Below are 23154 nucleotides of genomic sequence, written 5' to 3'. Positions count from 1 at the left end.
ATGTAAATATTTAGTAAATCTAAAATTGTTTTTAAATACATTTCATGCATTTATGGTCCTGCAGTCCAAAACAATAGGCTCTGTGCAATGTATGTAAATGTGCTGGGCTGCAGGGGGCACCCTCACCACAGCAGTGGAGCTCTTACCTGTGCAATTCTGACTGAGGTCATAGGTTTTACAGCCATCTTCCAGAAGTGAGATGGAGTTTGCCATAGATAAGTCAGCAGATGCGGAGGCAGTGCCATATAGCACCAGTGTGAACTGAGTCAGAGTGCCTGAGAGACAACACATGAAAAAGTTTTACAGAAAATAGTGTGTAGTAGTACATAGCACACTACGTTCTGTCCACCATACTAATTCTTACTATTGAATTTTTCAGCAGTTAAGCTGTACGAGTTGTACAACAGCTAAGGATGAATATGCAGCGCTGTGGTAGATTGTACTACTTAACAGGAGTCGTTAAAAATCTGTATTTAAGAAAGACTGTTAACGTCAAGCTGATTTATTCCACTCACTTTAACTCGGCACCATTACAATCGGTAAATGTAGACTGTTAAAAGCCAACAGCTTGCTAAATCAGGCTAATACAATCAATGCAGCTAAATTATTCACACTATTGATGACCTAGTCAAGCAAAACACACCAGTTGAACAATGTACGAATGCAGAATCATTGGCTGGACAGCCTAATAGCAGGAGACAGGGCAAGAGGGAGTCTTAAACCTATGATTTACATTGGCAAATTTAATTAATAAGATTTACAACAGGATACAGAGAAGGAAAACAAGTAGAGCCGACCACTCCTAAAGCAGACAAGTTGACAAGAATAAAGAGGAGGATGCAGGAAAAGACACTCCTAATTTCCTGTGAAGTCTACAACACTGGGATGCTAATTTCTCACAGCAAGATTAACTGCTGGCCTTAATTGCCCTAGCCTAGACAGCACTTTCAGTGTAGAAACTTCCTTCAGACAGCTATCAAGTTAATGGAAAAAGCTTTAATCGAGTTAGATCAATAGGCATTAAAACTGTTACAAGCCTAGTAAGAGATTTTCAAAGATCGTGATGGAATGCAAATACACCAAATCACATCCTCTGTCAACAGAAAAACCCTGTTTGGAAGTGTCATTAATCGAACATTAATGCTATCCAAGGATCTGTTAATTATTGCTATAGCCTATTCTCCTTATTTAAAAAATCTCTAGGATAGCCAACACCAAACAAAGAAGCAATCAATTATTTTCACCTTGACAAAAAAAAAAAAAAAAAAAAAATGGGTGAACTAATACTATCCAACAGTCCTTTCTTTAGGAAAAAAAACATGGATCATTCTGCTAGATTGCAATTGCAAAGTTATGCAGAGGAGCAGTTTATTGGAACTCCAGAAGTAAGACTCGTTTCAGCTAAAACATCTGCCCTGTTTTCTGCATGCATTAATGACTGTATAAAATAAAGAACCTTGAAGAAGAGGATATTAATGTGGAGTTACCGTAGTCACTGGTTCCAGCTACATTCTCAATTTCCAGAGTCCACTCGCCCCGAGGGTCTTCATCCCATGAGTGGGTGGTCATAAAGGCCCAGTCATTGAAGCCTTCAGAGGAATAATCATGAGGTCTGGAAAACAAAGACAGAAAATGTTAGTCTTTAACTAGAGTGAAGGAGACAATTAAGACAGACACAATTGTGGGTCTGCCAAGAGGAAGGATAATCAAAACAATATACATATAAAATAAAAAGCAAGAAAAGTAGTTTATAAGCCCTCACCTTTGGGCGAGCAAAGTCGAACGTGTGCCCTGTGGGCTGATCAAATAGATGGCCAGGTTTCCACGACGATTGTAGGACAACGTGAGCTGGGCTTGGACATGTTCGAGAGAACTTACAAAGTTGGGCTTGCCTGAGCATGCGTCTACACTCTTTGAGATCACAAGGTGGCTCCCAATGTTCCTGGAAAAAAAACAAAAAAAAAACAAACGCACAATCTATGCATGAGTGGCTTTTGTAACTATTCCTCTCAAAACAGTGGTGAACCTGCTGGATGCTGACAGTCACTGTGAACTGTCCTTTCCATAATTATACTTAGACATGCTAATAAAATAAAAACAGTGCTATTTTCACAAAGCAGTGCCATAACCCACTTTCAATTAGACTATAATCAGTGATGTGATTCAAACAGGAATTAAGACAAACACTGATGTACACACAAGCACTCCAAAGCCTAACTATAATATTTCTGGTTTCTGCCTGAATTTACTGATTCTGTGCTTATCGCAGTTACAGCTGAGCGTTTTCGTTGCTGGCCTCCCAAGAGGAAAAAGGTTAAAAGTACATTAAATTTTTTCTCAAAATCCATGCATATATTCTGGAAAAATGAATACATCACCACATCAGTACTGCATCCATGGAAGAGCTTACTTGAACACTGTTTAGTGTGTGTGTGTTTGTTACTACTGCTAACAAGTTCTGCATTTACGTCAGGGTCTAGAGCAAAATAACACTTGATTCAAGCAGCCTACAATGAACTATATTCTCTGCAAGGCAAAGACACATTTTCCTAACATTATGCTTTCACTTGTGGAACACAAAATACCAAGGCTGACAAGCAATCTGTGTGTAACTGTAAATCACTTCAGTTATCAGGAGGAAATCTTAGCTTTGACTCACTCGACCTCCAACTGATATTTTCCAGAGCCTTAAAACAACGGCAAGTATTTTTTCCACATCCACCACATACTTTGCTGAAGAACAAAAAAGAACCCACAAGAATCAGGACTGGGCCACTGTTGCTTACACAATAACATAACACAAGGACGTCACAAGTATGTGAAACCCCAGCGCAAGAGACACCACAAAGTTTAAGACCATGATAAGCTCTCCAAGCTAGAGAGCTTGTTTGTGCCACTGTAAGCCTGTTACCAGGATCCTTATACTCCTCTGCATATCCTGTAAGTAGCTCAGAACAGTACAAGTACTATTCATGAAAGAGCCAGGGCTTTACATATAAGCAACTGACGCTGCCAATCTTCCATGAGATGGCAGACAGAGCTAAAATTCCTGCACACAGATGCAGGGCAAAAACAGCTCAGTAGTTGCAGTCTGTACTGTATTTGATGTTGAAGGAGGGGATCATTGCAGAGATGTAGAATAATCACTAAGTTCGACTAGACCAGATCCAACTCTGTGACTGTACTAACCAGCATGCTTAAATGGGCTTCGTTCCAAGGCCCTCTGATCTTTTCTATAATATGAAGGAACTGAGGTGGAGACTGAAATGAAAAGAGCAGGAGCTCTCGAGAGGGCTAATGTACTGTAAAGGAGGGGGCCGTTTGAAGGAGTGAGTGATTTTCAGCAGAGACACAAGTGTCGTATACAAGCTCATCTGCAAGTTATTATTTTCTTTAGACATGCATCACAGGTGAGCCTCATGACAGAACATCAAACCAGGCAGAGCTGTACGGTCTCTGCTCACGTAAACTTCAAATGAGACCGTATGGGAGGTTTGGTAGCACATCACTTGTCAATACAATTAAATCTGGCTTTTCATGAGAAATCCCAAAGGCAGAGATGAAAGGATCCCAAACAGGTCTTGTAGGGCACCACAAGTGAAGCCTGTTAGTACAGATTACAGGCTAAAACAGGAGTGTCAAACTCATTTTAGATAACGAGTCAAATTACACTTCCTACTCCGACGTGAACCCGCTGAACCCCCCCACCCAGAACAAAACACCGGAACTGCAATTATAATTGATTAAAATTTTACCCTCAACTACCTCCCCAAACACCCATTTTAGAAAGAGACACGGTTACAGCTTAACATTTTTAGCTCGCTAACGAAGAATTATATTAGCACCTCTATAACAATTTGTCATTGAGTTTATGGCCCTACGTTTATTTCTCTCTGTTGCCCTCTAGTGGAATAACAGATTAAATTCTTTCAATCCAATTATGGTTCACAATCTCATCTTCATAATTTTAAATGTTGTTTAATGTTTCTTGATTTTAATGTAGAACAAAGATGCTCAATTAATTTGGCAAACAGGAATAGAAACTTTTTTGGTTCAGGCCCAGTATGTGGGCTGTATGTTTAACATCGCTGCCTATTACCTTTCATTTGTTTCAAATATGCCAGCACTATTGAGAACAGCATTGCTTTGAATGCAAGACTTACCTGGGCTCAGACACCATAGAGATGAAACACTTCTGCTGAGGGCCTACATTGGTCCAATTCTTGGCCAAGGCAACGAGGGCTGCAGCATCCAGCAGGCCATAGCCATATGAGTGGCTTACTGAATAAGACAGCGAGAGAGAAGTACAGATGTAAAATGACAGACGGACAACAATGTAGTGACAGAAGAAGAGAGAGACAGAAATAAAGTAAAAGATGGTGCGAGAGAGAGCGAGAGAGAGAGAGAGAGAGAGAGAGAGAGAGAGAGAGAGATCAATATTGCTGACAGCAACCTGGCAATTCCAGGCAGTCCAGTTTAATAAGGACCCAAGTATTCAGTGACATTATGAGACAGGCGAGGAATTGAAATGCACTCTTGATCGGTATAATGAACATCGCTTTATTGATTGGCAACACAACACACTTGGTTGCAGAGTTCAACAAAAGAATAAACAGAGACGACGTCAGACAATAAAAAAAAAAGCACAAGTGCGTGTCAGTACCTAAACGCCCCACGCCATTGGTCTTCCAGTCATTAGTGATCAGGTGAGCTGGGTTAGAAGTCCTCACAACCAGGTGCTGCATGTCCCTCCATGTCAGGTTTTTACTGTTAAGATAAAAATATAAATAAATAAATAAATAAATAAAATCACCCATTAGGGCCAAGACAACTCATCCAACTATAGGAAAAACAACCTTGAACTGAATTGTGTTAAGTAGCAGGCTTTTTGATTTTTTATTATTTAAAGCTGTGTTTGGTATTTTGTGAACAAGTCTTTGGGGAACGCTTGTAATTACTAGCAGTCATAATTATGCCACAATCCCAGTGAACCCGGATGATTCAGAGTATTCTACCAGAAGTCGAAACTACCCTCAATTCTTGCTGTCACATTTGTTATACAAACCACAAAGATATGATTTCAAGAGTTAGGAACATTTTGTGGTTAAATGGTACAGATGTGTCATCTTTTTCTTTCTGCTCACTACTGAACATCTAATGCAGGAACTCGACTTCTCTTACAGTCAATAAAGTATCGAGGCAATATTTTTCACCAAAAAAAAACAGTTGTTTAAACAGTTGTATTGGTAAGTATGTTCTTAAAATTTAATGGTTAGAATTTTTCAACAAATCAAACCAGACAACAAAAGCCTATTTAATCTCCATTAAATTATAAAAGGCACTCCCCCCCCCAAAAAAAAGTCTCCAGCAGCCACATTGTAGGATAGTGTATCAGTAACTGATATACACAGATATTCTTTGCATCTCCTTTTTTATTCAAAGCCACATCACAAAAGTGCTTTCTGGGTAGAAGAGTAAGGTTTTTTAATCCCACTATCCAGTGTCACTTATAAGAGAACTGGATAAACATGTTATACAAATAACGCTACACTGGAACGGAAGGCAGAAGAGCGCATGAATGCTATATGAATTGATATCTCCACAAAGGCCAGTGTGATATGTAGCAGCTCTGCACAACCACAATATAAACACTATTAAAAAAAACTTGTGTATAAAATCCACTACTACAGTGCAACATGTCAATGAATACCTCTACTCTAGGGACCTCCTGGAAAAATATAATTCCTGTCCCCTGTCTGTCAAATCAAAACTGATAGGAGTTTGATGTATAATGAAATGGTCATGAATCCAGCAGTAATTAACTGGGTTTGGTCTCACTTACTTGGCTTCCAGGGTAAGGGCTATGATGCCTGCTGCTAGAGGAGCTGAAGCTGAGGTGCCTGTGTGAGAGTCTGTACATTTCTGTCTCAGGTCTGTAGTGATCTGTGGGTATGAGAAAACATTCAAGACATCATTTTATAATCAATAGGTTTATAGGATCAAAGGTTTGTAGGATCAAATAAAAGACTGTGGCATTAAGAGTGGCTGTTCTGCTTGTCTGCTTTGGCTGCATCTAGAGGAGTTGCACAGTCTGGAATCTGATGCATGTTTATACATTCAAGGCTAGAAGCAACTCAATTAGCCCTTAGGTCTGAAGTGACAGGTGTAAGGACAGAGGGATAAGAAAGTATTGTCAGACATTGAAAAAATAAGACCGCGAGAAAGACTGTGGTTCATGACAGAGTGTCATCCTGGGAGGTGCACTGACTTAGACTGTGTAGCTCAGATTGAGGCTAAGTGCTAAAAATTGCTTAGCAGCTGAATGACATCTCAGATGGTGAATACATCGCCATTTGCTCTCCTTCTTTCAAAATGGGGGCATTTAAAGATCAGGAGGAAAAGGAAGATTGCACGTCACTGCTTGAAAACAGGCCCATGTCAAGCTAAAGTCTACAAAAAAAAATGAATTTTGAAATTCAAGAATCTTTGCAGCAATGTTTGCACAAAAACGTAATTCTGAGTCATTTAGCATTATGTGGAAAAACACTCAGAATAAAACTCACAAAGAAAAGGAAACCAAGCTCAAAAGAATGACAGAGCAGAACCGGTGCGATTACAGTATGAGGTTACTGCATTGTCGCATATGAAAACTTACAGTACAAAGCTTCAGTCTGCACACCAAAGACAAGGTTTGAAGATCTGAAAAAGTGCTTTGGCAGTGTATACTGCATTATGAAACACAATACAGATCCCTAGGGCAAAAACATCTACTATCTTTCACCCGAGGCCACATCACCACATGCTTTTCTTATTGTAATCTCCTACCATGCCATGCTCCACTGTTAACAATTGCCATATTACAAACTGTCTTTAAACATTGGCCCACAGTGCACATTTTACCATCTTGACCCCACAGTCCAATGCAGTTTCTACAAGGCACAGGCATTAAAGGCATCAGGAATTGGCCACTCAATTTCTTTTTAATTAACTTTTTACATTACAAATATGGTGCTCAAATTATTATGACCTGACAGTATAAAGTCATAACAATCATTAACGTTAAGACTAGATGGTGAAGTGATTTCTGTTGGCATCACATTCTTTGTATAGTAAAGTATACTCAAAAGTAAAATCAAAAGACAGAGTGTGGGTCAGAGAGGTATGCATTACTCTTTAGTGCAACCAGGTGCCTGATGCAACATGGACTCACAATCTGTTTCTCATTGACTCCGCCGCTGCTATAGGTGGTGGCGAGGGTGGAGGAGCAGGCCTCGCTGTACCATGGTACATTGCCATACTGTGTACTGCTGCTGATTGAGAGTGTGTAGATGCTGTTGGTGTAGCCGTCACAGTTGCAGCTGTCTTTCTCCCGGCCACCGTTACCGGATGCCCACACAAAGATGGAGCCCAGCTTACCACGACCCTGCACAACAAAAAGATGCACACATTGTCAATACCATTATTTTTAAGTTTTCTAATGAGAAGCCTCTCTCATACTGATTTGTTTTGAAAACATTAACAATAGCTTGGGGCCCACTACTTTGAAGCTGTTGGGGAAAAGCCTTCTGGCTCACAGCGGTCATAAACTCCACAGACGGTTCCATAAGAACAATGCAGATGTCCTCAGGCTAATTATATCTGTTTCTGTATTTTAAGAGAGAAACTATTAAAACTCTCCTTGCAAATATCAGTGATAGGCAAGTCACTGAAACAATTAGAAGGAATGTTCCTTGGCATGCTTCTAGGGTATATTTTACTATCCGACATGGCTTTCATTTCAGCATGCCGTCTCAGGCAGCGGCGAGAAGTGTCTATAATTTAATTCAGATGATTTTTGCTTGTTACCTTTTATCAGGCTTTGTTTGTGCAGCCCGCTCTCATACGTCAGGTTCTTAACAATAAAGCAATAAAAAGCCTCCAATAAAAACAGCATGATGCAATACAGAAACCCCAATGACTCCAACACAGAAAGTTCTCTGTGCTCTGAGTTTCCATCCATGTACACACCTGCTGGACTGTAGAGCCTCCTTTTGCATGTGTTTGCCCAGGCTGCAGCCCTATTTGCGTTAGGATTTGACGTGCAACACAAATCTCATTTCCTGAAACAGATCCGAGTATTGGCACAAGGCAGAGCTCATGTTCTAGCCAGGTAATGAAAAATTACAATACGGATTAACATGGTAATGGGGCTCCATGTCAAGATGGTCGATGGATCAGCGCACAGCTCATGATTAAAAGATTTACTTTGTGAGCAGGGCTTCTACAGAGTGAAATTGTGTACCTTTTAATGGTCACCTATATACTTCAAAACAAGTGTGTACTAAAGTCCTTGTGTAGACTCCACCTCCCCCCACCAAAACAAAAAACCTAACACACTATACACACAATTATTATACAGTTGTTAAAAAGTTAGGACACCCAATTAAGTTCTTTATTAAGAAATGCTTAATAAGGTAATGAATAAAATAGTTTTATACCTGTAGATGAAAGCAATGTAGTTGCTTATAAACATCACTTTTTACTTATTAAACAAAAGGGATCAACAAAATGAGTATTTGAACTGAAGAAAAGTTAGGACACCCTATGCCCTAATAGCTAGTGTTTTCCCCTTTGGCTGAAATAAACTCAATGAGCTATTTCTTGTAGCCATCTCCCAGTTCCTGGCATCAACTGGAAGAAGGTTCACCCACTCTTCAATGCAGACTTTTTTCAGCTATGTGATGTTTGAGGGGTTTCTTACATGCACAGTCTGTTTCAAATCCCACATAGGATCTCGGTAGGATTTAGATCTTCTTTCTGAAGGCCTCAGAGAGCTCTTTGGAGCTCACCATGGTGGTACCGCTCACTTCAACAACTAAGCGCAAACCAAACTAAATATCTGAGGTTTGAATAAGACCAGATGTGTTCAAAATGCTCTGTAACAATGTTCTAATAATTTGCACATGATCTGATAGACCTGTAATTAATTTTATAAATTATAAGTACAAATAAATGCAGGCGTGTGCTTACCTTTTTCTCACAAAAATTTCTTCTTAAATTACATTTTATAGATCATTTAAAAAATACTATTCTTTGGATTTATTTGTTCAGTTATATTGCTTGAATCTTCCAATACTGTTAAAGTGTAAAAAAGATAAAATATCCATGTTTAACTATTTTAAAAATTAGGGTGTCCTAATTTTTACATGACTGAATATATTATACTCTTAGTATTAAAACTCTCACAAAATCAGTCAATGATCAATGTGAATAGAGCATTTAATCTACGTCTTAAAAAATGAATTACATCTCCATGTAAAGTTGAAAACTCTGTTCTACTCTGCTAATAAAAAGTAAGTCATGTTAATGTGACATTTATTTTTATGACTATAGTTTTATGATGCACAGGTTACTCTCTCCAAATGACTGCCTGTTGGCTCAAGGCGAGTTATACCACTCCAAGAACATGGAAAGTGTATGAGTGGGTCTGTGTGGAAGATAAAATTAAAGCAATAGCTCAGACCATAATGTACACACGCAGGTATGATGTTCATCCAAAAAAAAAAAAAAAAAGTGGTGTGAGATTTGCTTCTTTTGCTTGTACAAAACCTGACCAACTATATTTGGCCTACAGAAAAAGACAAAAAAAAAACAACAAAAAAAAAACCCCAAAACACAATATGTACAATAACATTTAAACTAAACAAGTGTCACTCTGTATGCTACTTCCTAATGCAACTCAAGGCTGAGCCAATCCTAGAATTCACATTGTCAAGAAAAAAAAAAAAAATCTTGACAAATTGTACTGTACATTTCTGCCTTTGAAAGAGGTTTTCCATTGTAAAAGTTGTGAAGGTTTGTATTGTATTAGGAGTAAATTTGACTTTCATAATGCTTATTGTTCAGAGCAAGTTTGAACCTGAACTAAGGCATTGGAGTACTAAAAATGACTAACAGTGTAAATAATTTCCAAATTATATTTCTTGGCAATAAAATAAAGAGTAAAATATTAAATTGCTAACAGCTTAAAATAAAGAAATTTAGAAAAAAAAGAAGGGGAGAAATAATAGGCAGAAGGAGAAGCAGAGAAACCAAGTCTGACCTCAGTTACGCCTCGTAAAAAAGCCTCTTTTGCCAGCTTAGCAGGGCCATCCACTGTTTTGCCATCATCCTCAGGCCCCCAGCTAGCACTATAGATGTCTATATGCTGAGGGTTGAGACTGAGAGATTGAGCCTCCACTACATCAGTCACTTCTCCATCCAACATCCGCACACCTGAGAAGAAACAAGACCCATAATACGTGAAACAAATGCAAACATTTAATTCATCTGCAACAGGTCTGATTATTGCAACAGCTGAACATGGTCATGCATCCAGACACCCAAAGAATGAGTGTGAATTTTACTTTTTTTGCTTTTCATTCCTTTAATCATGATTATGTGACAGGAGGGAAGATGCTTGATTATACCAGTCTAATACTGTTCTTTGCAGAGAATGAAGCTCCAGACAGACAGAGACTTATCCTCACTACTGGTTAGATAGCTTAGAAATACAAGTCACGGTCATAAACTTTTATGGATTTAAAGTTGCCACTACAATATGGAAAATCCCTGGGTGGTGGCGGCGGAGAAAGCGCCGTATAAAAATCACCTGAACGTGAAAGTACCATAAGGTTCAGCACTTGAAAAGTGGCTTAAATTAAATTCAGTATAATGCAAAAAGAGATCTGCAGACCTTAAACAAATAATAAAGCAAATACCTTAAAGAGAAAAGGACAGAAACTAGAATACATACTCAATCATCAATTTTATTTACAGGTGATAGACATCATCTTTCCTCACTACTGTCCAGTATCCCTTTACAGAAGTCAAACACTGGAGAACTTTCATCAGCTACAACTTCTCTGTACAAGGAAAGCTCAAGTGTACTGAGATTGTTCTGGAAAGAAGGCAAGACCTCTCGCAGTCTAAAACTGTCAGCTGCACTTGAGTTTAATTGATTCTGGATCAAATGTGTGAGGTTTAACTTGGGTGGCCAGAAACCGCAGAAAGCCCTTGATGTCCAAAAGTTAAAGCACAGGAAAGGAGGGAAATCAATGGTCGTCATCAGCACAACAATGTGTTTTGGCTCTTTGAAAGTCACAGAGGTAAGGTCACTCAGTCTTCCCTCATAGTGGATCCCACACAAACAAAAACTGAGTACGTTCAAGTTCTTTATAATCTCAAAACCCAAAGCTGTCACGGTTACAGAGAAACCAGCAGATAAAGTGTGTGTCTCAGCCAGATATCAGGAAGACAGTCTATGCCATGTCCCCCAAGCACTTTGAGAAAGGGCACAATGACTCCTTAAAGAAATGGAGATATGGCCTGAAAAATAAAATACAAGCTACTGGAACAGAGTAGAACTGCCTAAATCCCTCCTCATATGAACCTTTTCTGTTACCAAGCCACATGGAACAGCAGAAAGCCCTTCAAGCAAATATGTTTGCTTAATGAGCATTGGCAGTGAAGTGTCTAAATCAGAGCATGGCCTACTCATGCTGGGGTGTCCCTTAACAGAAGGCAGGCTGAGCCATCGCTTTGGGTCAGCTCTTTTCTTATTGTGATCTTCTCTTCACATTTAATTTCCTTTCCCGGCCTATTAGGTGAAGATTTCCAGACAGATGAGATGAAGGAACACAAAGTATAGCTGCTCAACCCTGGTGATTTCCATATAAAAAAGCTACTAGAAGCACCTCTGTTACACAGAAGCAAGGAGAAGCATGGATAATGGAGCAAGAGCTTTTCGGATGCTTTTCCCATAATGGCAAAAGACCATGTCACTTATTGCCATACGAGTTACGGTTAAGCAGGAGCGTGAATATATGCACAAGCTTCAAAAGTGGAAAAGAACAGATCCATGACCTAAAAGTAGATTTGAAAAGGATGGCCTGAGATATTCCCCTGCAGGAAGAAAAAGACTGCCAAAAAGATTGCAAAAAGTCTCAAGTGGGGCATTAAACAAGGACATTACAGTGTTCGGGGGTGGGGGTGGGAGGTGTTGATGTTGGATCAGACGTCTGCAAAAGACTGCTATAAAACACACATTACCAAGCCACTGCACAGGTTCTTTAGCCTTGATTACTGAGAGTTGTGGGCTGATTTTTCATGGCAGATTCGAGCCCTATTATGCCCTGCACATTGCAAGCTAGTGGTGAATAAAGTGAAGTCACTTCCAAAATCTATAGCTCAGCTAAAACGTGTCTGCATTTGTTAGGTTAGTAAAATCAGATTATTCAAAATACCAAGAGTTTTCCCAGAGCTGTACAGTTTATACACACTCACAGACGTCACAATACTACTAGGGAGGGACCCATATGACCAAAACTGAAACCTGTGGAACCTGCTGCTCTTGTGTCCTATTTAAGCTAAAACTTGCTTAGGGATTAAATAGTTAAGCTTTAACAGCTGGCGATATGTGTGAGAACTTACAAAGCCCTAACAAAGCAAGGAGCTCATGAATGAAGCATAAGGAGAATATGCACAAATCTTTGGATCACATGGGCCAGTGCTGATCTCTGCAACAACAACATGTCAGGTACTGCTACTGTAGCAAGGCTAAAAATATTGCTAATGCCTAAAATAACTTTTGTTCTAGATTCTGACTCACCCATTATTTAGAATAAAGAGTAAGATGTTTCAAACTAAAATATAATTGTCATATGTATTGATGCCTCCATAATGTTCAGTTTAATATGTCCCTGATTACTTAATACTATGTCGGTGGTCATTTCAATATCAGTATTAGAACCAACAAATACCAAAGAAAACACTCATCCGTATTTTATTATTAAAATAAGATGATTAAACATGCTGTCTCACCTCCAATCTTGGCATTGTAGGCTACACCGACACCACAGATGTCATTGTTGGCAACAGCAGCTACCTCTCCAGCACATCGTGTGCCATGTCTGCCAAGGAGAAATGGAAAAGGGTAAAAGAATGAGTTGCATTTATTCCATGAATTTTCAAGGGCTACATAAAAAGTATACAACAGCTATTCAATCTTTGAATTGAGATGTACATTAAATTGGATTGTTATGCTCTCTACAGAACACAATTAAAAATAATCAGCCCAATTATTTACCACAATTATTGTAATGGTGTGGGTTGGCCTAATGGAGAAGAAAATAAAGAAACCCACCCTGATAGGTAATTGGCTCATTTTTTGCCCAAGTCATGAAATGAAATGCAGAGTAAGTGATTTCAGCCTGCAAACATCTTTCTACCGCAAAGTTGTCCTTCAAAACAAGAGGAAGTTCTCAAAGTCGTCAGAATGCTTCAGTCACATAACTTACTACTGATCGAAATGAGCATTTTCAATCAAGAGAAAAAACACACATTAGACACAGAGGGTTTTCTTTTGCGTGTTGAGGATTTATTTCCCTATAATATGCATTAGACAACTTTAAAGAAGAACAGCCTGAAGAAATGTACAGTGATCTTCTGCCACCTGTTTCTGCACCAAACTGTTCGTTGAGGTCCTGATAATTAAGAGATTAGCACATGCCACATTTGCTTCATTCTACTAAACCATAATTCACTGTACATGTCAACAGACTTGCTATTACATAATGTCTCACCGCTATATCAAGATGCCCAGCCTGACTACAGCAAACAAACACATTGGGGCAAGGAAACACAACAGCCAAAGGCGGAAAGGCATTACGATTCAGCCAGCAGCAAAAGCAGTTAAAACAGGAGCACCAACAAGATCAAGTGAGGCTGGAATGAGGCTGCCAAAGAATAAAATGCTTTTTGTGCTTTCATACACTAAAAGCTTTGCATGATGAACTGCCAGGACACTTATTAAATATTCTACAGTGTTGGTCAAATGTGCAACATATTAATGATCAATAAGCCAAGTTTAAAACGTTTATTGTTCCCTTATATCTAATCTTGTACTGGGCTTGGAAGTTCTATACTGGGAAAGCAACTGGCTGATTTTCTGAGAAAGAAACCAAGGTTAAGTGTAAAATATACCAGCAAGTCTGCACAGTCAGGGACTATGGACGAAGAGAGAAACCCAGAGAAACCTTATAGATGTCAGTTCTAAAGAAAAGTCAGGGGTCAGCTCCACAATCAGTTTACTGTGACCCCAAATCACTAAGGTGCAGAAACACACTTGGAGACAAGCATATAATACATTTAAAAGAATATATAAAACAGGACACTAGCTAGAGCAGAATTTGCAGTCAATAAATCAATCTTCAAAATGTAACTTTTGTTTCAGTTCAGTCTGATAAACGAGCAAATATATGTATATGTGCATTAAGGTTTCTGTTCTTTTTCTGTTGTTTCTGTGACAAGAGTGCCCTTAGGCAATGGTTTTCAGTTTCATAAATTAAATGTTATTCTTCAGAGCAAGTCAGCCTGCATAATCATCTGAAACATTTGTGAGAATACAGGTGCTGGCTATTGTACAAGAATTTGCCAGACTACTACCTAGCAAGTCACCTCATTATGTAGATCTCTGCCTATAATAAGGCTGCTACTAATCCAGCAGGGTGACAGCTAGTGTATGTTTTCAACAAGACATTATGTTATATATTATCCGTCAGTGCAACATCACTGAGCCGTTGCTGAACGGACTTTGAGGAGAACACCAACTGCCCACTTTTGTTTATGGGGCTGCCTGGTGTCACACTAATGGTCACAGAAAAGACAAAAGCAAGGCCATCATTTCAATCCAGAGACCAGGACCAATTACACCTCCAAGGACAACCAACCATAGATGACTACACCATTGTAAAGAGTCGAAAGGGCAAAGCTTAGTTCTTCATGTCTAATATGAATATCTTCATATTCATTCAAAATCTTCTTTATTGGACCCAAAATGTATATGGGGAGTGTGAGCTTTACCTCAAATGAGGACTGAAAAAGGTTAATCTTTTTTCATAAACAAGGTCAATGGTTGCCAACCCTGATTGCTATATTAATCATTTTGTCTGCATTTCAGCCAATTCAAGCATGTTCATAATAATGATCATGATTACACAGTCACCTTTCACAGGAATTGTTCCACCATTCAGACCTTATTGAAAAACCTTGATCCAACAAAATTATAGACAGATTTCTAAACATTAATTTCTCTGAAGTTTAAAAAGTTGTGCTGTTACAGCTCCTACATCTTGGAGAGAAATATCGTTAATACATTTTAATCAGGTTTTCATACATTACATATTACTGAAATTGCATTACTCAAGGTAATGAATTAAGGAAAGCTGATGCAGAAGAATGTACACTTTTTCTATTTTTTTCTATTTTACTGCTTTTGACATAAAAGAGCATTACATTATTTTTTAACACCAGGTTAGAAGGTACTGCCCTGAAATGGATTGAGTAACATTTTTCAGGTTTTCTCTGTATATGCTTCCCTGTGAAGTGATTCACAATTGTTTTATTGATTTATTTACTGATGTTTTAGCGGTGTCTTCATCCCTAGGCCTACTGAGCCTCTTGCTTGAAGAACATCATGTTTAAATTAACATGAGTATAAAGTGCACATGAATAATTATGGTATCAAAATAAAGGTAACATGGGATTGCTTCAGAAGTGTTAGAATATAACCAAATTTTTGGGTCAGTTTTGTTGCATATGCAATGTTTACATATTTTTTTGTCTGCTCATTTAGCTGGTTGTTTTTGTCCTTGTAGAAGTATAGCGGAGTTTTTTCCCGGTATGCTGCATGTGCAGACAAGTTTAGGTTGAATGTTTATGAAAAGGATTTATAATTTCTAACCCCACTTGCCCCCGGTACTGGAGGCATTTGGGTGGAAGTAGCTCAACAAAATTGTATCACTATAATTGATATTGTTTTAAATTTTATTGTCTTTTCAAGAAATGGATTATGGAAAACTTCCTAGTCAGAACTGTTTTTGGATCAGATCATATTAGAAATACGATAATGTTACAGCTATGGTTTACTGGTAATACAAGATGATAATCTAGGAATTTAGGTGTTTTCTAATCCATCAATAGAGCTGCATGTTAATAACATAGTCCAAACCTGTTTCTTCACTTAAACATTTCAAAACATTTTAAGAATGTATGTGAAATCTCAGGATTTGTAAAGGATTAAACATATGTTTATTTCATTGATTGCTGTAATGTGCTGCTCACCTGTCTTAGCGTTGCTTAACATTGCTCAATTTCAAGCGGTTCAAAACACTTTTAAACAAAACTCCCAGCACTGTACATTAGTCCAGTCTTGGCTGCACTTCACTGGCTACCAGTCAAATTCAGAATAGATTTTAAATTCTATTCTTATTACCTTCAAAGCACTTAAAGGGCAAGCGCTGTCTTGTATAACTGAATTATTGATTTCGCAAAGACCAACAAGGACTCCATGATCATCAAATCAAAATCTGCTGATCATCCCAAAGGGGTTTCATTCTCCAAATGTGCCATGAGTGAAACTTAATACTGTGTACAGCATGTTAATCTGTCAGTATTAAGGCATTGTGTACGAGTTTAATTTAATTCTTAGCGGCTATGTATTAGTATAGACAATATTTACACTGGCGTGACTCCTTTAACAACTGGTGTGACGAGTGTATCTCGGAAGCACAGGGCTCATCCCATTCCGCAGGCAGATACGGTTCTGCTCAGTTACTGTTACTCAGTTACTCTGCTCTGTTGTGCTAGATGTGCTTTTGAATCTCCACTAAACATGAATCTTTACTGAATTTTATAATCACTGTTGTGATTACTGTCTGATTGCAGTTTGGTGTGTGAGAGAGAATACGTCTTTGAATGTGTCTCTCTGTGCTGCTTTGTGTTTTTGTCTAGTTTTAGAGGGATGAGGTCAGACATGTTTGATATTAGTACAAGCATTGCTGTCGTGCTCATTTTTGTGAAATCTCACACTGTAATGCTGCTGATGGTCACTCAGTGACAGGAAGCCAAAGTGCTCCATTAGAGCATAAAGATTTGGTATTCTAATTCCTTCTTGTTAATAAACATAGCCATTGCTGCTTTTCTCAAACTAGTATGTCTAATTTGGCTAAATTGGCTTGTGAAAAACAGTATACTTAGGAGAAGGTAATTAAAAAAAATAGAAAAAAAAAATCTACTCTGTATCTGCACTTTTTTTTAAGGAAGGAGTCCTGGCTAGATTAACTTCAAATGCTAACAAATCAAGAGCCTTAAATCAAACATTATTATTACACCCCTAACTAGTCTAACATACTATTCTCGTGGAGAGATTACAGCATCTTATTTTTCATCAGGTACATTTTGTTATTTCTACTGTATTTAAAATGAGCATCAAAAGGGGTTTAAATATTTTGCCAAGCTGTTTTCTGTATCAAGTCATACAGAATTATAGTAGTACAAATCCCCAGACCAGCAATTTTATGTTAGCAATCTGCTGCACAAACTTGCACGGGCTTTCTCTTTAACCCAATCACTAACAAAAGAGTTGCAAAGCCAGCTCCAAAGTGGTTGAATGATTCATGTGATAGAAAAGATTGACCTAATAAGCCAATCATGCAGCAGTAATGGAGAGAATCTATTAGAGCACTTTTACTTTACTTAACAGGAGAAAATCTGTCTTCCGAAAACTAATAAACATCTGTTCCTTAATAGTGCACTTTAACAGAGAACAAATGTAATCCATAAGTTTTTCCATTTAATCTTAACAGAATGGAAACCAGCAATGTCAGGCCAAAGTGTGATTCAATTCTACACCTGACAATTGAGACCAAAAAAGGTAATAATTCCTTTACAAAAAAAAAAAAAAAAAAAAGTTTGCCATTTTAAACACATACACCATACACCAAATTCCAACTCAACCTGAACCGCTGTGCACTCAGCAATGCAGAAAGCTATGTTCTAAGAAGCCCTCAGACAAAGGGCTTATCTGGAATAGCAATCGGAGAAGAGACACAATGTTCTACGTGTAAAATGCATGAAAGAGCAGCATAAATGATTCATACAATGCACCACAGCAGGTTTTCATTACCAGACATGGAGACAATGTAAAACTGTTAGGTTTTCTTGTTATGCTGAAAACATGCAGAATAGGTTTGGTGACATCCTGGTATTAACTGCTCTTTATTTAATAAAACAAACAAAAAGAAAACCTCACTGGGCAGTGAGCCATCTGCCATTGCCAACTGCGGTAGGTCCATCTGCATTTCTTACTCTCAAAATTGCAGTCAGAACACAGAGGCACAAAAGGATCCTGAAATATTACCACAAGCTGGCATTTAAGATCAGGCACACTGCCACAGGAGAAAGCCCACAAGTGGCCCAGAATTCCTCATCATGGGCTGCTTGGATGACTACATGCAGAAATGTAACACAGAAGGTTTTTGAAATTACGATCAGAGTCTGTTTAAAAGCAAAGTGCCACAGGAAGGCATTAAAACAGACACCGATCAGCCATAACATTAAAACCACCTGCATAATATTGTGTGCTGCTAAAAGAGGCCACAGCCATTAGGGATTACAAGTACCATAAAGATGTGTACCTGGTCTGCAGCAATGTTTAGGTAGGTGGTACTTGTCAAAGTAACATCCACATGAATGCCAGAAGACAAGGATTCCCAGGAGAACATTGCCTTCTTCTCATAGTGCATCCTACCTCTTCCTGATGTAAGCAACACACATGTACCTGCCAATCCATGTGATGTAAAAATCGTGATTCACACACCAGCCATTGTACTTCCACTGCTTTAGCGTCTGATGCTCACATGCCTATTGTAAGTACTTTCAATGATGAAAAAGAGTAGGTATGGATACTCTGACTTGTCTTGGGCTATGGAGCCTCATATAGAGCAAGCTTCAATGTAATGTGTTCAGCACTAATTATTTCAGCAATTTGTGTACTTCCTTGGACCTCTTTTGGTAAGTACTATTGACAGCAAATCAGAAACACCACACAAGACTTGTTTTGAATATGAACAAAACAACCGTTGACTTCACTTCAATTCACTTGACTGTTCACTTGCTACCTAATATAAGCCACCCCCCTAATGAGATAATTAAATGTTATTCACTTCACCTGTCAGTGAGTTTTTATGTCATAGCTGATCTTTGTATACAAGATGATGAAAGTGCCTATATTCAGAAAGACTGGATAAACTGAAACCTACTCAGAATGAGTTATTCTGCCTTTGGGTATTGTATTCATGCTCCTTTCTTCAGTATAACGGGATTCATGGCTGTTTTAAACTGAACTGAATCCCCCCAAAGCTCGCTGTTCTGTGCTCTGGAGGCATGACTACAAAGCTGAAACATTACAAATAGCTATTTTAAGGCAATAAACAAAGAAGAAAGAAAGAAAAAAAAAATGCATTTCTCTTGTAACAATAACCAACACTGTACATTAAAGCATTTTTCAGCACAGGTTTTCCCCATGGATTCATCCCTGAGGCCTCCGTGTTAACAATTCAGGACCGACTACAGCCGAGATGTCAAAAAGACCCACATAAGTAGCAGGGATTTTGAAAGACCAGATATTTTACAGGGAGGAGATCCACAATTCATTGTGATACTTTATATAGTCTTATGAGATGACCCATAATTAACTATTCAGAGCATATTTTACTGAATCAGCATGCTGAAACCTAATTAGAAAGAATTGTTTTTGTAGGTAGTAACTCAGCATCTGGAAGTGTGTCCTGCTGTTTGCAGGAAGGGGCTTCTGCTATCCAGGTTAACCTAATAGGTAAGTAACACTAGATCCTTGTAAACTGAACCTCCAATTTGCCAAATATCAGTTTCTCTCTCTCGCTCCCTTCCCCATCCCCCTCTCCCTCAATAAGTTTGGAAAAACAGAAGTCAGTATCAGGGTAATTTAGTGCTGCGATACAGCTCTGATATTCTTACTGTACATAAAAACAGTCATATGCAGCCCTGCTTTTCATTACTGATGCAGAAATATATTATATTAATCATTTTAACCCAAATTCATCTTTGACCAGCAAAAACAAAGGTAGAAAACATCCATCAAAAGCCCATTTGGCAGCAGTAACCTCTACGACAGGCAGCAGTACAAATGAATGCATAGACAGACTCTGGCAGACTGCCTTCTGTACTGTGATCTAAAGGTGCCAAGCAGCAACACACACGCACGCGCACACAATGACTAAAAGGGTTTTTTGTTCTGATTGTACTTTCCCATGACATTGGAGATGAAATGAAGGAAATGATTCATCACAGACATTTAAACATATATGCAATTAAACAACAGTGCTTTTAGTGCATACAGAAAAGCACTCTGACACAGCAAGTATACCTTTTATTTTGGTGGTGTAAGGTGGCTGGTCATGCTTGCCCATTCATCTCAATCTCACAGTATGATAGATAAGTTACAGATCTTCTTAAACCACTAACAGCTCAGATGATCTATTTTATTCTGAAGTGCTACGCTGGCCATCTGCTCCACCTCAAAGGATATTAAAATTTAAGAGCACAACGTGCTAGTATTTTGCAGGATGATGTTAGCTTTGCAGGCAAAAAAAAAGCAAGTAAATAAAAATTATATTTTATATATATATATATATATATATATATATATATATATATATATATATATATATATATATATAAAGTCTGGAGAAAAGTAACAAGACTAGCAAGTAAATATTACCTTAATTAAACATGTGGGTTTGGCCAAACTCCTAGCCACGGTGAATAGGGGCATTCGAAGGAACTACACTTGCTGCTGATTCAGGACCAGTCTTGTGGTTTCACATACAGTATATGAAGTTTATAGTTTGAAGAGGAAAATAGTCCTGGATCAAGTCAAAATGCCAGATGTGTCTATGGACTAGATTATGATGGATGAAAGAGGGCTTTATAAAAGCGAACAGAGATGGGCTTTATAAACGAAGCAGAGATTTAAAAGTCACATCGGGAGCTTCGTAAGTCCAGAGGGAGCCACGCAAGCTAGCTAACCACACATAAGCTTTATTATTCAAAGAATTCAACTGGGTCTCCTGAGGTGTAGATGAGGTTGACTTAGTTCTACGCATATAAATTTGTTTTTTTGTCATTATAAAATGTTCCGTTTATTATTATTAATTTTATTAGATTATTTTATTTCATTTACATAGTGTACGATAAGGCATTCAGTACCCATGTGTGCATCAGGTCAATATAACGATCTAAGCTGGCTGTAATGCCAGAGATAAGATGTGAACTTTAGACTGCATTTGTGGGACACTGATATGGGATCACTAGACAAATAAAGTTAAACTATTCCCTATATGAGAGGCGTTTTCTTGCCAGGCTAACCATGGCATGTCAAAGCCTTCACACGGTGAGCACAGAGACAGCTCCACTCCAAATTCAGCCTGGGAGATCAAGCTGCTTGCAGCACTGAGCTTTTCAAGCTGTCATTATTAATTATTGTTTGCTGCTAGATAAAGCCCTAGGTTCCCAAAGCACAGACAGTCTGTAGAAACCCCTTCAAATTTGAACCATTTCAGTATGCAATGGATTTGGCAACAAAAGTAATGACAAAGACTGTCTGTAAGGGGTTTGTTGTGTTGTTGTTCTTAGCCTTAATTTAATCATGGGCTCTAAGTGGAGTGACAAATGGGAGAAAAAGCTTTTCTGGATTACAACTCTTAATGCAATCTGCTTCTGTCACTAAAGTTCATTTACCCCCAAATTTACATTAACTGCAGTTGATTTATCTGACTAAAGGCAAGCCACGGAATGCCTATCCCATGTGGGAAGATTGTTTTGGTTGCTAGGCTGGACTCCCTATCAACCCCAGCATAATTAAATTTTAAATCCACAAAAATAGAGTAGAAAACAATACGAAGAGACAGAATAAAACTACATTTCACTGCTTTCCTAATCCATAAAGGGCACACCAAATTGTGTTTAAAGTTTAAAACTGCTCCCATAACCCATACGCACAAATTCACTGGGATGAAATAAGGTGAACATAAAAACACTTCGGCTTGGAGCCCATAAAGTGCCTGCTCAATGCACAGTGCTTATTGTAGAGCTATAACTACATTTATGACTGTACACATTTCATTTACAATAGCTCTTGTGTATGTTACAGTTGGATAATGGAATAGCACACGTGACATGAAGAGAATGCAAAGCTCTTCATATGCAAGCCTCCCTTGAGCTTAGCATTTATGCACCCACTTCTTGTCCTGCTCTGCAAAGATACTGATTTACGCTGTCTCTTAGAAGCTTCCGGGGCTAAAAACCAACAAACATCCCCAAAATCCTGGCCTCAAGCCAAGAGGTGATCTATAAAATAGACCTCTACAGAGCTGTTTATACATAGTGAATGATCTGGTGCTGAGGGTTTTACAGTAGCTCAAGGAGCAGTGCACTCTTAGCTGTAAAACCCTTTTGTGAACAAAAAGCTAAACCTGCTGCACACTTACCGGTTATCATTGAGCTGGGTATATCGAGGCTGAGGATCAGGATCTCCATCATTCACATCATAGCTGGCATCAGGATCCTAAAAAATTTTCAAGAATGAGTTTGGATCTTAAATAAAAAATTGTGCAAAGTGTGTGGCTTTTCTTTTCATACTTACATAATTACGCTCAAGGTCTGGATGGTTCTTCTCGATTCCGTCATCCAATATGGACACCACCACACCCTTTCCTGTAATACCCTGCTTCCAGACTTCTTTCACATTGAGGTCATGATGGTTGCCATTGTACTGGAAGAGGAAGAGGGATACATATTACATGCTCGAAGCAGGAAATGAAGGGAGGAGAACAATGCCACAGAATATATTTAGCCACTTAGAATGGGGCACTTATTGCACTTGCTATTGAGATCCAAATCTCCCCTCGAGCACAATATGCTCTTTACAGTGCTAATGATAATCCATGTGCTAAGATTCACCAATTTCCTTTTGTTAACAAAAGCACTTTGAGCACACAAAGATTTCAATTTAAGATAAAGGCCTGAAAACTGAGTCTGCCTTTAATCCACACTGACTTTGGAGCGTTCTGGCAGAAGAAATTAATCAAGATTTCAGGCAGTTAGGAGTGATGCTATATCCCTCAGATCCTCATGGGCCATCAACCTTGAATTTGCCTCTACTAGAACACAAACCTCCTTCAATCTACCTACACACCTGCCACAGTATTGTGAGGATGGGCATAAGTGCAGATCTTCCCTCCAAACCCTTAAACCAGA

The 23154-nt window shown here is 38.5% G+C and overlaps 1 protein-coding gene across 3 annotated transcripts in view; it reads right to left on the bottom strand.

Annotated features, from left to right (window-relative positions):
• Nucleotides 1–23154, bottom strand: part of furina (furin (paired basic amino acid cleaving enzyme) a) — a 74169-nt gene that overhangs the window by 4532 nt on the left and 46483 nt on the right. For all 3 annotated transcript variants that reach the window (XM_060884511.1, XM_060884495.1, XM_060884503.1), the window contains exons 5-15: nucleotides 22541–22669; nucleotides 22386–22462; nucleotides 12841–12929; nucleotides 10082–10254; nucleotides 7211–7423; nucleotides 5843–5943; nucleotides 4664–4767; nucleotides 4164–4281; nucleotides 1763–1942; nucleotides 1488–1612; nucleotides 147–275 (exon numbers count right to left, since the gene is read on the bottom strand). In XM_060884511.1, the coding sequence (XP_060740494.1) occupies nucleotides 147–275; nucleotides 1488–1612; nucleotides 1763–1942; nucleotides 4164–4281; nucleotides 4664–4767; nucleotides 5843–5943; nucleotides 7211–7423; nucleotides 10082–10254; nucleotides 12841–12929; nucleotides 22386–22462; nucleotides 22541–22669 (1438 nt within the window). The remainder of the gene's footprint in view (nucleotides 1–146; nucleotides 276–1487; nucleotides 1613–1762; nucleotides 1943–4163; nucleotides 4282–4663; nucleotides 4768–5842; nucleotides 5944–7210; nucleotides 7424–10081; nucleotides 10255–12840; nucleotides 12930–22385; nucleotides 22463–22540; nucleotides 22670–23154) is intronic.

The sequence above is a fragment of the Tachysurus vachellii genome, chromosome 1, assembly GCF_030014155.1.
Source record: "Tachysurus vachellii isolate PV-2020 chromosome 1, HZAU_Pvac_v1, whole genome shotgun sequence".
In the NCBI taxonomy this organism is placed as follows: domain Eukaryota; kingdom Metazoa; phylum Chordata; class Actinopteri; order Siluriformes; family Bagridae; genus Tachysurus; species Tachysurus vachellii.
This window is presented reverse-complemented; position numbering and strand designations above follow the sequence as displayed.